The 15,502-nt window shown below is 38.0% G+C and overlaps 1 protein-coding gene across 1 annotated transcript in view; it reads left to right on the forward strand.

Moving 5' to 3' along the window:
- The window catches only part of UGCG (UDP-glucose ceramide glucosyltransferase), a 34,870-nt gene that overhangs the window by 14,879 nt on the left and 4,489 nt on the right, over positions 1-15,502 (forward strand). The window contains exons 3-6 of the mRNA XM_077769765.1: positions 2,518-2,659; positions 10,183-10,285; positions 10,996-11,097; positions 12,584-12,696. Coding sequence (XP_077625891.1) covers positions 2,518-2,659; positions 10,183-10,285; positions 10,996-11,097; positions 12,584-12,696 — 460 coding nt within the window. The remainder of the gene's footprint in view (positions 1-2,517; positions 2,660-10,182; positions 10,286-10,995; positions 11,098-12,583; positions 12,697-15,502) is intronic.

A 15,502-nucleotide genomic window follows, 5' to 3' on the forward strand; every position in this document is an offset into this window, starting at 1 on the left:
TTACCAGGGACCAGCAGATGGCCCTGAGGCAAAAGCATCCAGCACTCACTCACTCAGAGATTTCTCCTCATTTCTGACCTGGGAGGTTTCCCTTATTTTCCTGACAGTTCAGTCATGTATTTAAAAACATGCCTTCAGGGGCACCTGGGTGGCTCAGCCGGTTAAGCATTCGACTTCGACTCAGGTCATGATCTCACAGTTTGTGGCTTCAAGCCCCGCGTTGGGCTCTGTGCTGACTGCCAGCTCAGAGCCTGGAGTCTGCTTCAGATTCTGTGTCTCCCTCTCTCTCTCTGACCATCCCCTGCTCACGCTGTCTCTCTCTCTCTCTTTCTCTCTCTCTCTCTCTCAGAAAACAAAACAAAAAAACAACCACAAAAACCATGCCTTCAGTGCCCTTGTATCAGACATTAAAAACATTATGTAAGAGAGAGCAAGAGAGAGAGAGGGAGAGCGCTTTATGCATTTTTTTAAAAGTCTGGAAAGATGAACAAGAAACTAATAATGCTGAGATGTGGTGATGAAAACATGGCCGATGGGGGATGGGGTGACAGGGAGACTTACGTGAATATTTTAATACCCTCAGTGATTTGAACCACGTGGATATTAGTGGTTCAATCAATTAAATATATAAACTTTCTTCCTCTGGCAGTCGATATGTTCTGTATTGGGTGGGTTTCCTCAGACATCTAGCCTTGTTAGATACGGAATAGTGGTCATTTTTGTGGTTGTATAAATTTTAGATCATGGTCCAACCTCTATCCAACCTCTAGATGAACTTGGTAGATGAATATTTTCCAAACTATCTATGGCAAAGGATCAGCTCTTTAAAATTTTTCCAGTCTGGCATAGACTAATACTCTAGTAAACTACAATAAAAATAAATACTGGGGGTGCCTGGGTAGCTCAGTCAGTTGAGCGTCTGGCTCTTGATCTCCACTCAGGCCTTCATCCCAGGGTTGTCAGTTAAGCCCTGTTTTGGGAGCCTGCTAACTACATACATACATACATACATACATACTGATCACATGCTTGGGTGGCATGGAAAGGTCAAAGTGCTGTAAACATTTCTAAATGCTTCTCTCAATTTCTTCTCATCACAGACCAGTAAAAAGCCACTTATTCACTGACCACACTGAGCAGCACTTCTGGAAATGGTGCCCCATTATTCACCAGCATTTGGGGGCTGTGGATCAGAAATTGATATCACCTTATTCTTTAAAAAATCTTTTGTTGGTTTAAATTTTTTCCATTGTAGGTAACCTGTTTTCTTTCGGTAAAATGTTTTATGGCTTCATCTGAAACATTAGATGTTCACTGTGGCACATCCCTGTCTTTAATTAGCCCAAGAGGGAGCCCATGGCTAACTGTTCTGGATGATGGTAGCAGTGTACTTCCAGAAGTCGTTCATAGATTAATTGTGTATTTCATCAAATCGAAGATGCATTGATGCTGATGTTTTCTTCATCTTCTAGAAGGTTTCATGGGTAGGGTTTCATGCTACTAATTTAGGACTGCCATCTGGCTGCCACCAATTATAAGATGCCGTCGATTTCAGAGATGTTAAAATGTGGAAGAACGTGTGTCTTAAAATACCTTGCACATGGCCCCCGATTGTTCTAACCTGTAATTACTGTTGAGTGCTTGGAAAAGGAGGGACCAAGACTTTGGTGACTTCCTTTAGAAACATCACCACCCTCCCAAAGGGCGTCTCTTCTCTTTGTTGCAACATCATGAACATTAACTAGGACAAATTCTCTCTTTAATTGGCATGGCTTCCCTCCTTAGGAGCCCTTGGGATGGGCCAGCACTGAGAACCTTGGCCAACTTATCTGTGAATTGGTGGCACTGGTGTATCTTCCATTGTCATTACTAGACATTTTTCTCATCGTTGAGATTTTGTTCCCCTTACTTTCAAATTCCTTCTTTTCCATCCCTGCCATTCTGAGCTTGTGAATATTGGGAGTTCTGCTAGTTATCCCATTTTCATGCCTCTCCTGCTGGTATCCTAGTGCTGCTTTCAATCATGTGTTATGTGGACTGCTTGTTATAGAAATATCTCAGATTTTTCTGGTTACACTTCTCTTTTTCTGGGGAAGATAGGGATTTCCCCCCCACACACACACACACACTGTTTTCATAGTTCTTGGTCTACTTGGATAGCTATTTGGGAGGAAGGGCAGTTAATGTGTAGGCTAACACTATAATTCCTTTCTTCACCATGTATTTATTGAATGCCTACTCTCTGCCAGGCATAGTTCTCTAAGCACTGTGAGTACAGCAATAAACAACACTCTTAAGCTTCAGCTTCCGTTGGAACATTCTTTCTGCTTAAATCTGGATTTCCTAAACTGGATGCTTACCTGGTTACTTTCCTTCATTTTCAGACAGCCCTTTAAAAAGATGTCAGTTAAAATTAACTTAGAATTTAGTAATTTCTTGATAGCTTGACGCATGCTTTATACAGATTTGACACTATTATGTTCTCCAGAAATAATGTATATATCATTTGCTTTTTAGCCGATTACACCTCAACAAGAAGGCAACGGACAAACAGCCATATAGCAAGCTCCCGGGTGTGTCTCTTCTGAAACCTTTGAAAGGAGTGGATCCTAACCTAATCAACAACTTGGAGACATTCTTCGAATTGGATTACCCCAAAGTAAGTACAGCCATGTACTCATTAGAAATGGATGAGAACATGTTTGTTTGTTTGTTTGGTGTGTGTGCGCGCACATGTGTACACATACGCTTCTCCCCTGTGGTTAACACTTCAAGAAAGGCATTTTGACACTGTAAAAAGGTGAAGGTATTAAACGTTGATGGTGATCTCAGCCTCATCCAATTTATGCTGTAATAGCAGTAGTCACAGGACAGAAATGGGGTTGAGGAAGAGGGAGGTGCAGATTCCTTTTTGTAACCACCTGCTTGTCCATCTGAATTCGAAATCCATGAGTAAATCTCCTAGAACTCAGACATGGTTAAGTACCTGGTAGTTTGAATATAAAAATCCTGTTCCATGAGAGTTGTGCGTGAATGACAGGAAGAAGAGGCAGTGAGAGTGAAAAAGCAGCATTGAGTGGTCTGAAATGGGATTCAGGACCGCTAGAAGTAAACATAAATCCCCTTGAAAATCTGGCTTTTGAGCCAAGAATAGGTTACAGTTAGTGATAACTTGGGTCTTCCTCATATCTGATTTCTAATTTCTTTATCTTTCTGGGTTTTAATGCCCAGTTGTTTTGTTCCTATCATTTATCGATACAGTTTGTAGATCTGTGAACACAACCTGCATCTTCATTGGAGAACTCCCAGTTTTGTTGGGATGAGAGTATTCTTCTTGTCCCTTCCCTTTAATATTCCACCTGTAGTTTCTTTGTTTTAAGTTCATTTATTTATTTTGAGAGTGAGAGAGCACATGAACAGGGGAGAGGCAGAGAGAGGGAGAGAGAGAATCCCAAGCAGGCACCATGCTGTCAGTGTGGACCTGGAGGAGCTCAGTGCGGTTCTTGATCCCACAGACCATGAGGTTAAGACCTGAGCCCAAATCAAGAGTCAGATGCTTAACCAACTGAGCTACCCAGGTGCCCCCCTCTGCCTGTAGTTTCATAGGAGAACTTAACTATTCCTTCATTTATGTATTTAGCTTTATTGCAGCTTTTTAAATTGCTGTTTGAAACACTGCTTTTGAATGTTTTTTTACATATCTACCTACTTGATTTTAAGTCCATTTGAGTTTTCCCTCCATGGTATCTATTCACTTGTCTCAATTTTTACCCTCACTATCTCATCTTTTCCATAGTTTTTGCCACTTGGAGGCTCTTCCCCTCCTATTTCTTTAGGACAGTGTATCCCAGGTAATGAGAAGGAAGATAAAACACACATCACACCATGGTAACTGGTTTTCACGCTCTTATTTCCTTTCTTTTTGCTCTTATTTTTCTCGGTAGCATCAATGAAAAGAATAGAGAAGACAGATGCAATAGCCTTAATGCAGTTCTTCTTAAGTGTGTAGACACAAGTATAATTCAGTTATTTTTTAAAGTTATTTTTATATTATTGCTTTTAAACTTTGGAAGTCTAGATATTTGAAGCTACTTTGAAGCAAAACCATTATGTATTTTTCTTATAATTTGTGTGTTATATATGTATTTAATAATTTTAGAGATCTGAATTGTGCATGTATTACGTATCCAATAAGTTGAATATGTAATTTTAAAAAAATAAGATCTATACTTTATTTTTTTCCCAACTAGAAGTACAAAAAGTGGCCTTTTGTAATTTAGCAAGAACGACATAAATAAAATTAATTGTAAAATAAGCTTTGCAGTAAGAAAAGTGGAAGGATGGGGCGCCTGGGTGGCTTAGTCGGTTAAGCGTCCGACTTTCGCTTAGGTCATGATCTCGCAGTTCGTGGGTTCGAGCCCCGCGTCGGGCTCTGTGCTGACTGCCAGCTCAGAGCCTGGAGCCTGTTTCAGTCTGTGACTCCCTCTCTCTCTGACCCTCCCCTGCTCATGCTGTCTCTCTCTCTCTCCTAGAAATAAATAAAACATTAAAAAAAATTAAAAAAAAAAAAAGTGGAAGGTTTTCCAGGGGTGCCTAGGTGGCTCAGGCGACTGAGTGTGTGACTTCCGCTCAGGCCATGCTTTCACAGCTTGTGAGTTTGAGCCCCACATCGGGCTTGCTGATATCAGTGCAGAGCCTGCTTCGAATCCCCTGTCCCCCTTTCTCTGCCCTTCCCCCTCTTGTGCTCTCAAAATAAATGTTAAAAAAAGAAATTAAAATGGAAGGTTATTAAGTCCCACACTGTATAAGTATATGCAGAGAGAGGTTTTTTTTTAATTTTTTAAAGTTTATTTATTTATTGAGAGCGAGTGTCAGCAGTGTATGGGCAGGGAAAGAGGAACAGAGAGAGAGAATCCCAAGCAGGCTCTGCATCGGCGGTGCAGAGCCCGATGAGGGACTGAAACCCACAAACTGTGAGATCATGACCCGAGCTGAGACCAGGAGTCTGTCACCTAACCAACCAAACCACCCAGGCGCAAAAAAAATTTTTTTTAATAAATGAAAGAATATTTTCATTGATTATTATTAAACCTCAGAACAGCTTAGTATCATGCATTTATCCTTGTGAAACTTAATGTCACATTTCAATTTTTTAATCCTCATCCGGTCCTTTCCCCATTCAACCACTCTCAGGACTAAGTTATGGACCTTCTGTGTTGCAGCCCTTGTGAGATGACAGTCATGGAATTTAATTGGTTGTGGAAGTTAGTGTGGGTTTTAGTTGTAAAAAGAGATTCTAGAAATAACCCAGGAACATATGTATCCATTAATTCTGAACATTTGGGATAAGTCAATAATTGATTTCTTCTTCTGAATGATTTTTTTTTTATTACAATGTGGGATTATTCAAGAGCTCTTGTTTTTGCTTCTTTTTCCACAAGTTATGCCCTTGAGGTGTTTAAATTCGTCAAGGAGAAAACTATTTTGATACTCACTGTAAAATGAGGAACCCCGAATGTAAGAGATTGTTTTTATTTTTTTTAATTTTTATTTACTAATTATAAAAGTACAGTTAGCTGTGTAAATCAAAAATTTGGAAAGCGGCAGAAAAGTGTTAAGTGCCTGCAGTCTAAAGGAAAATTTAGATCTCATTTCATTTGCTTTTTATTTTATTTATTTATTTATTTTAATGTTTTATTTATTTCTAGGAGANCAGGGAGGGCAGAGAGGGAGACACAGAACTTGAAGCAGGCTGCAGGCTGTGAGCTGTCAGCACAGAGCCCAATGCGGGGCTTGACTCCACGGACCGTGAAATCATGACCTGAGCAGAAGTCAGATGCTTAACTGACTGAGCCACCCAGGTGCCCCAATTTGATTTTTAAAAGACCGTGTTCTACAAGAAACTGAAGTTAAACCACTGACCTCCCACTAGTCTGAGTGTAGACAGACAAGTCGCTTGTATGACCAGGTAGGCATGTAGCCCTGAAACGAACATTTGCGTGACTGCCAGGCCCAGCAAACTTTACTATAGGCTTTTTGTCAAATGTGAACACTGTTTTACAGAAGTATGTCTGGCTTCATCCTGGACCTAAATTTTTCCTCCTGATTTGATTTAGAATATTATAGACGATTCTGGAAAAAAGAAAGAACATGTTCAGAAATTTAATTTTGGATATGTGCGAGGAAATTTACTACTGGTACTTGTTCTAAATTTCTAGGTTTAAATTTTGCTGAGAATGTTACTATACTAATTGCCCTGAAAGATTTCTGTGCTTTACATATCTTATCAATCCACTTATTTTGATAATTATTCCTTGGGCAGGGGGAGGGGAAGAATGAAAAAGCCATGTAGTTCATTTTCTGCAATTTGAGCACTCACTTGGTCTCCCTAAATTTAGGGAGAGATTTAGCTGTAGCAGGAAGATTCAGCAAAATAGCTTTATGTTAGTAAATCCTGGCCATATGAAGAGTTCTTAATTAAATGATCAGAGTTATTACCAGAGTGAGCCTATGCTCATTGTGTTGGGTGTTTGTGCTTTTTTTTTGCAAATATACAATTGGTTTAAAATGTTACAAGTCTGGTGTCACGTTTAGACTTTTTCTTGCCCTTGGTGTAGCTGTTCTTAAGAGGAATTGTTTTCTAACTAAATAGTCTTCTAAACAAAGAATAGAGAAGACAGAAGATCAAATCCATTATCAAAAGACCAAGCACAACATATGTTAGTGAGACTTCTAAATTTACAAGAGTAGGAATTTACCAAGTAAATTTGGAAAACCATACAATCTATTTCTTGAAAATAGAGATGTGAATAATTCAACCTGCCCAGTCTTTGATTCAGAGCTGTGTTCTTACGAAGCATTTCCTTCTTGGCATCTATCTTTTCCTCAAAAGTTACCGTAAGGACAAATGCTTTAACTTATAAGTAAATTAATTGCTCCATGCCAGAGAATGTTCTAGGCATTTGGGGTCTAAATCTCTTCTTCTCGTAGAAAATTTATATTCTATAATCCAAATATCCTCATAAAATGTTTCTGTAAAAATGATGTGTAGTTACTTGACAATTCAAGATATTCCTACTTGATAGGCAATGTATAAATATCATAAAGGCTTTTCTATTTTAAGAGGATGTTTTATCTTGTTTGCTATAGTACAGAGTTTATATTGCTAATGTCTACAGGGCTGAATCTGTGAAGTTTTTCTAATGTCATTTATATACCTAAATCTAATGCTATATATGCATCTGAACTTATTCATAAAAGCCAAAACATAGCATTCATGTTTATTGCCATTTCAGCCATTCACTTCTTGAATATCAAAGGGTTGAATCCCAAGTTGTGGATTTCCTACACTTGTTCTCAGCCTTTTAGTCATTGCACTGTTTGAAAAGGAAATTACTAGGAAGTTGTTGGAGACTAATCTTCTCATCTAAATCACTCTGGGTTTTAGGAGTGGCTGGTTGGTTCAGTTGAGCATCCGACTCTTGATTTCAGCTCAGGTCATGATCCCGTGGTTGTGGGATCAATCCCTGTGTTGGACTTTGTGCTGAGTGTAGAACCTGCTTAGGATTCTCTATTTCTGTCTTTCTGTCTCTCTGCCCCTCTCCCCCACTCGCACTCTCAATAAAATAAAAATAAATAAAATAAAATAAAGAGGTATGGAAAAATTATTATAAATAAATAAATAGCTAGCTCTGAAGTTTATTTCTAGACTTTATTCATACTGGCCATTTATGCTGGAAATCACTGTATCTTAGAGCTCTCTCAGATTTATAAAGTAAGTGTTTTCTTGAAATATTTTTAAAGTGTAATATTTTTAATAAACACTATATTTTTGAATATATGTACTTACACTTGATTCTTTAGTTTAAAAATATCCAAAAAAAAAAAAGTCTTTTAGTGTTTATTTTCAAGAGAGAGAAATGAACAAAGCATGAGCAGGAGAGGGACAGAGAGAAAGGGAGACACAGAATCTGAAGCAGGCTCCAGGCTCTGAACTGTCAGCACAGACCCCGACACGGGGTTCAGACCCACGAACCGTGAGATCATGACCTGAGCTGAAGTCAGACGCTTAACCTGCTGAGCCACCCAGGCGCCCCTAAAAAAAGCTTTTTTTGTATTAGCTAAGAAAGCTTTCAACCAACTTAATATGTTGTGTTTTGCTGGTTACAGTGTAGTTGGGGTGATTTAACTATTCCAATACAGAGATTCCTAGCAAATAAAATGTTTGCTCAAACTGAAGACACAGAGGTGGTTATCAGATTCCTGGTTAAAATCTAATATGTTAGAAAATACTTGGAATGCTACCTTCTATTTGGTGTAGTTTTCAATATCAGAAACAAGTGAAAGCAAAAGTTGTGTGTTTAAGAGTCTGAACATTTTGTAGACTTTTATTTAGACTTTGGCTACTCAGGAGGTATTTGGTTTTCATTTGAAATTAAAAAGTATAATCAATAAAAATGAAAACTTTAAATCTTGCATTTGAATAAAGGTAAGCTATTTTATCTGTCTTCCTTGAATACACTTCTAGAGCTATATTTTGCAAAGTTTTCTCTTGCTAGGGAGAAAAAATGAAGACTAACTTTTTAATTCTATTGTATGGAATTGTATCATTTATGAACATTTCTTTTCACTTGTATTTGCTCATACCTGCAAAAGAGCATAAATCATAAAAGCATTAAAGTTAAAACTGTGAGGTGTTTGGAAAAATGAAGAATTCTAAAAGCAAGGCTGGCTGAGCAGCTCACTCTAGGAGGGAAGCTAATTGTAACTTTTACCCTTTAGAAAGTCACGTAATCTTTCTGGTCTTCATTGTTAAGGTCAGTGCCTTTTGGCCAGTTCAGTGGAATATTGTTTTGAGTCAGGTTGAGGGAAGACTGATGCTTTACAGGATTTAGGAGTCAACCCTTTGGGAAATTCAAGGGCGTGGGCAGGAGTGGTGTCCTTCCCATTCTCAAGAGTTTTATCTGGTCCCTGAAGACTAGGTAACCGTAAAATTGGTTGGCAGTTTTGGTTAGTCATCATTAAAGGTAGATAGTTGATAGAATGTATAATAATAGTAGGTAGAAAGTATGAGAAAAGTATACATTGTTTTCCCCAACTCTACTTAATTACTGAGAAAACTTTTTTTTCTCACTTAAAAAAATCTTACTACCTTCTCCATTGACCTTAGTCCTGGCCCTTTTCATACTCAGCCCCATATTGCCAGTTTTTGCTGAGTTTCCCCTTTACCTGAGCTGGTCCCTGTATGTTAGATACTTAGAAAGGTACGTCCTTAGCTCTTTTTATTTTTTTTAGAACACGTAGCTTTGTTATTTTTTCATGGAAAGTTACTACTAAGAATACTTATCCCACAGAATAATAGAGTAACATCTTTGTATGTGAAAGGAAACACTTTTTAAAAAAAATGTAGTAGTTTATTAAATGGTAACTTAAAGGTTTAGCTCCAGATTTTATAAACCTGGTTACATGTCCAAACTGCCCCTAGAGATTTGAATTCAGAAGTAAGAGTGGGGCTCAATGTTCTCTTCTTTCAATAAATGTCCCAGGGTAACCGACACAGCCAGTCAAAAGCAAAGAAATGACTTCCCTAACATCCTATCAAAAAGTAAACGTGACACTGAGCAAAATAAAACCCTGGGTATTTTCGTTGTTAGAAGGCTAACCATGCTTTTCAGGATGATAGACTTTCAATCAAATTCTGTTTTATTTCAAAAATTATTATACAGCAAAAATCTAGTAGCATTTTGTCATTTTCATGGGAAGAGCTTGGAAAAACTCTTTACATTCTGGGATTTGATACGTACTTTATGGCACCTTCATGAAATAGTAATTTAAGAGACAGAGCTTCTGGAGAACAGAGGGATGTTTCATGAGGAAGGCCACAGAGAAGCTTGAGATCCAGTTTAATTCAGGCCATGCCTGCCTGGGAATGGCAGGACTTCAACTGTGGGGATTGCCAGTCTCTTCATTATCTCTGCGGCTTGCAAATCGGCCTCTGTTCTGTAGAAGCTGCTCTCCATTAAAGCAACACTTGATATCATAAGTGTTTGCATTTGTTATGAGTAAGTACTCTCTTAACTTTTAAATGCTGTGTGTACAACTGCTTATTTTTCTTAATGCTTTTTATCAATCGGTAAATACCAATAATGTGGTTAATCTACATAAAATGTGTTCTTTGACTAGTATGAAGTACTCCTTTGTGTACAAGATCACGATGATCCAGCCATTGATGTATGTAAGAAGCTTCTTGGAAAATATCCAAATGTTGATGCTAGATTGTTTATTGGTAGGTAACAAATAAATTCTACAATAACCCTTTTGCTTTAATAGTATTAAGTATCAGTAATCCTTGCATTAAACTATATATTAGGCTGTTAGCCACCCATTGACTTTTTTAGCATGTTTGCTTTACATGTGTTTGTTGGATTAGTGAAAGGTGTTTATAGCCTTTCAAGAGAATTTAAGTTATAAAAACACAGGTGTTTTTTTTTCCATGTCTGGAATTAACAAAATAACCAAAAAAAACCCAAATTATGTTTTTCTCTTTAATCAGACATGAGGGTCTGTTATTTTTGTTTCTTTACTGTTTTCCATCTGTGGGCCTTCCCAGATTTCATCACAGTAGTTGGGAGTGAGCGATCGGATTTACTTTTATTACACTGCAAAAAGAATATTTTTCAAAAGCCTGTAGGCTTATTCTAAAGACTTGTAGAGAGAGATTTGCCATTAAACATTGATTCATACTTACTATTGATGCAATAACTTAAGAATTAAACTGAAACTAATATATTTTCAAAGATAAATTATCTTTTAAAGAACAAACACTTTTTTTCTAAGTATATTACAAATAATAAGGAATGTAAAACATGTTAAGTATGTTTGCTTCAGTTATTACATATGAAAGTACTTTTCGCTTCTCTCTACCATGTATCTGTATAATACTAAATATTTTCAATGTTGCATGAATCTTTCACAGTTGTACCTTTAAATTTTTAGGTGGCAAAAAGGTTGGCATTAATCCTAAAATTAATAATTTAATGCCAGGATATGAAGTTGCAAAGTATGATCTGATATGGATCTGTGATAGTGGAATAAGAGGTGAGCTGCTTTTTGTTTGTTTTACAAACTATTCGTTTGATGATAAAATGGCAAAAGCATTCTAAAAATGCATGTATCCATCCTTTTTGTTTGCCTAATAAAGTAATGCATTTCATCATTATTTCATGGTAAAATGTCAAGTTATACTTAACTAAAATTTGGAATTTTTATTAATGCTAACCTAAAAGGTTACATCTATAAAATTGTTTTTGTTTTGGAGAGAAAATTCCAACTATTAAAACAAATAGTCCTGGTCTATCATACAGTCCTTTATACAAGATTTTCATCATTGTAAATTTTCCCATGTTCATGTAATAACTTGTCTTTCACTTTAATCTGTTTGTGGCACCGATACTGTCTCACACAAAGGGACAGAAATTAATAAGTGAATATTTTACCGAAATACAAACATGGCTTTGAGTTGATTTTAGGAGGAAGCCTTTTCTGTACTGAAATTATAATTTGCACGTTTGCGTTTTTAAACGTTTACATGCTAATTACCACAAGTCCCTCAACCGCAGCATTTGGGGCTGGGCAGTGATTTCTGGTTGAGGCTGCCCTTTGGGATGATTAGCGAGCCTCCCTGGCCTCTCCACACTAGATGCCCATGGCACCTCTCTCAGTGACAACCAAAAGTGTCCCTAGACATTGCTAAGTGTCCCCTCAGGGCAGGGCAGCGGTTGGGAACCACTGCTGTAGAATATATGTATGTAAGGCCCAAATACACTTTTATACAACAGGTTTTGTTCATAGCTTTTATATTTTTGAAGGAAATAAAAATGTAAAGTGAGTAAAAAGGTAGGAGGTGTTTGCTATTTGAAGAGGGGACGGTGGTTTAAATTTTATTAGCTTGAAATGCAGATGTGAAAATTAATAGAAGTGTGACATGCCTAATTAATCAGGCTCATTATGAGTCTGTCAATGCATGGACAGAGATTATGTTCATTCTTCATGTTTGCTACCTTAAATTATTTTCTATCATACATTGGTTATGTTTTCAGAATATATGTGCGCCTCTCTGTCAAGTATACTCTCATTCAATTCCCATTAGCAGTTTAATGAGATAGGGTATCTCGGATCCCACAAGAAAGGGGAGGCTCATTCCCTATAGTTAGAGAATGCAGGAAACCAGCATAAGGACTGAGGTCCTTTCAGCTCTGCTCCTGTAACTTTTCCATGAGGAACACATTGTCCATATTCTAGTTTGGAGGTTCTGAAATAGGGGGAGTAACATTTTCAAGGTACGTCCTGTCTCTGGTATATATTAGCCTGAACGTGTGTAGGGTAAGTTAGCTTCTCATAAAGCACGCCTTTTTGAAATTGTGTGTTCTACTTAGAAAAGTGATTAAGAATGATTTATTAGATCCAGATGTAAAAAAGAACTTTATAACAGCTCACAGAGTACATTTCACATTGGTGGACATTTTACTAAAAACGATTTTTTTTTTCCTCTTCCCTCACCACCTGTTTGTCGTCTTGATTGCAGTAATCCCAGACACACTTACTGACATGGTTAACCAGATGACAGAGAAAGTGGGCCTGGTTCATGGGCTGCCCTATGTAGCAGACAGGCAGGGCTTTGCTGCCACTTTAGAACAGGTAAGTATGATTGTCATAAATAATATTGTCACATCCCTGATCTTCCAGAAACTTGAGATTATTCTGAAAGTTGGGGGATGAACTACATGAAGTTAACTGTAATTAAGTCTGTTTTCTTTTTTATTTATTTATTTATTTTTTTTTTTTTTACAAATAGTTTATTGTCAAATTAGTTTCCACATAACACTCAGTGCTCATCCCCACAAGTGTCCTCCTCCATGCCCATCCCCCCCTCCCCCCACATCCATCAGTCCTCAGTTTTTGTCAGCATTCAAGAGTCTCTCATGGTTTGCCTCTCTCCCTTTCCCCCACCATTTCCCCCCTTCTTCTCCCCCTTGGTCCTCTGTTAAGTTCCTCCTAATCCTCCTATACGTGCAAACACATGATATTTGTCCTTCTCTGCCTGACTTATTTCGCTCAGCATAACACCCTCAAGGTCCATCCATGTTGCTACACATGGCCAGATTTCATTGTTTCTCATTGCCATGTAGTATTCCATGGTATAGATAAACCACATCTTCTTGATCCATTTGTCCGTTGATGGACACTTAGGCTCTTTCCACGTTTTGGCTATTGTTGAGAGTGCTGCTATGAACTAATTAAGTCTGTTTTCAACTGCTGAGTACTGGCTTCCTCAAGATGGGAGTAGCTGTTTTATTAGTGAAGAAATTCTTGGGCCCGTGAAATGACTCACAGCTGCACTCTGGCAGTGATTGGATGTGCACAGGAAACCTCTTGTGGTCCCATTACCAGCTGAACACACTATATATTCTGTTTCCTTCTGACCCTTGCTTTCAGTTCTAGGGTTCGGTTTTAGACTTAACCTAAAAACACATGGCATATAGTTATTTCAGAAATCTGATCTGAAAATAATCTTTTTTTAAAAAAAGATTTCAATCACTACACCCAAAGTGGGGCTCGAACTCACAACCCCAAGATCAAGAGTCACATGCTTTTCCAACTAAGCCAGCTGGGTACCCCAAGAATCTTTTTTAAAGATCAGAGTATTTCAAATACACAAAAAAAGGAAAATTGTTCATATAAGTTATTGTAAAATCCATTGGATTTCCTTTTAAAATAGATTTCTAAAAATTACTGGAGAGGGGCGCCTGGGTGGCTCAGTTAGTTAAGCTCAACTTCGGCTGAGGTCATGATCTCACAGTTTGTGGGTTCCAGCCCCACGTCAGGCTCTGTGCTGACAGCTAGCTCGGAGCCTGGAGCCTGCTTTGGTTTCTGTATCTCCCTCTCTCTCTGCCCCTTGCCTACTCACACCCTGTCTCTCTTTGTCTCAAAAATAAATAAACATTGAAAAAAAAATTTTTTTTAATTACTGGACAGATTTATTTTGTGGTTTCCTTTTTTTTCTCTTCACCCTATAATACAATGATATAAGCTATAAATTGTCGAAAAATATAAGAAGCAAAAAAATAACAAGTCATAACCCTACCATTTAGAGGAAGTTTCTGTTTTTTCCCTATGTACCTTTTTAAAAACAAGTTGAAATGGTACTCTAAAAACAATTTGTATGTGATTTTTGTCACTTCATCAGCTTTTCTCCCAGTCATTAATGATTTTTAATATTTAATTTTTTTAAGTTTATTTATTTTGAGACAGAGACAGCACATGAGCAGGGGAGAGTCAGAGAGAGGAAGAGAGAGAATAAATCCCAAGCAGGCTCCACGCTGTGAGTGCAGAGCCCCATGCAGGGCTTGAACCTACAAACCATGAGATCATGACCTGGTGAAACCAAGAGTCAGACACTTAACTGACTAAGCCACCCAGGTGCCTCATTAATAATTTTTTTATAAAAGTGATTTTTATTGGCTGGATCATAGTCCGTCATCCTGTCCTACAACTGACTTAACCATTCCTGTCCTGTTAAACAGTTAGGAAGAATGTCTTCATGTCATAAGGGAAGGCAGATGGTTACAATCTTATAGACACATCAACTTGCTTTTAAGTGTATCTGCACTTGTATTATTTTGAATTGCAGTCTTGTGATTACTACAGATCTGAAGGGTAAAGGTACGTTGTGTGTGGAATTTAACCTTTGGCACTTTGAGCCATGACCTCTTAATATTGCCTGTGAATACATTTGTCCTATTGCAAGTCTTTATTTTTATTTTTATTTTATTGTTTATTTTTTATTTTTTTCTTCTATTGCAAGTCTTTAAACATCAGAGTTTTTGTTTAGTAAGAGAAACTCTGAGTAGTTACTTTAAAATACACTACTTAAAAATTTTTTTTAAGATTTATTTTTGAGAGTGAGAGAGCGTGCCGGGCCCGGGGGTGGCGGGGGGGGAGGGCAGAGAGAGAAGGACAGTAGGCTCTGTATTGACAGCAGAGAGCCCGATGCAGTGGCCCAGACTCAGGAACCGTGAGATCATGACCGGATCAGAAGTGGGACGCTTACCCAACTAAGCCACCCAAGCACCCCTGAAATAAAATACTTTTTATTCTTATGTGCCATATCATACTTTTGTTTTACAAATATCCAGGTTGATTTATAATGGCAGTGGTAAGCATCTCCCAGATCACACAAATCAGTGACTTAGGTTAAATTTAATCCTTAAAGGCCCCTTTGCTGTACTTAGTGAATGGAAATAGAGGGATTGTTCCAGTCTGTAAAAAAATCCTGGGAGGGGGTGCCTGGGTGGCTTAGTCGGTAAAGCGTCCANATTGTAGCCACGTATTGAAGGCATCCTTTTGACCAACTCGTGCTGGTTCTGCCTAGAACCATCGTTAGTCACTGTACTGGCAAACCCTTCCTTCCCTGCTCCGCACCCGCCCAAGCCCCCGTCTTTCC

This window comes from Crocuta crocuta, unplaced genomic scaffold (genome assembly GCF_008692635.1).
Source record: "Crocuta crocuta isolate KB4526 unplaced genomic scaffold, BGI_CrCroc_1.0 scaffold95, whole genome shotgun sequence".
In the NCBI taxonomy this organism is placed as follows: Eukaryota; Metazoa; Chordata; class Mammalia; order Carnivora; family Hyaenidae; genus Crocuta; species Crocuta crocuta.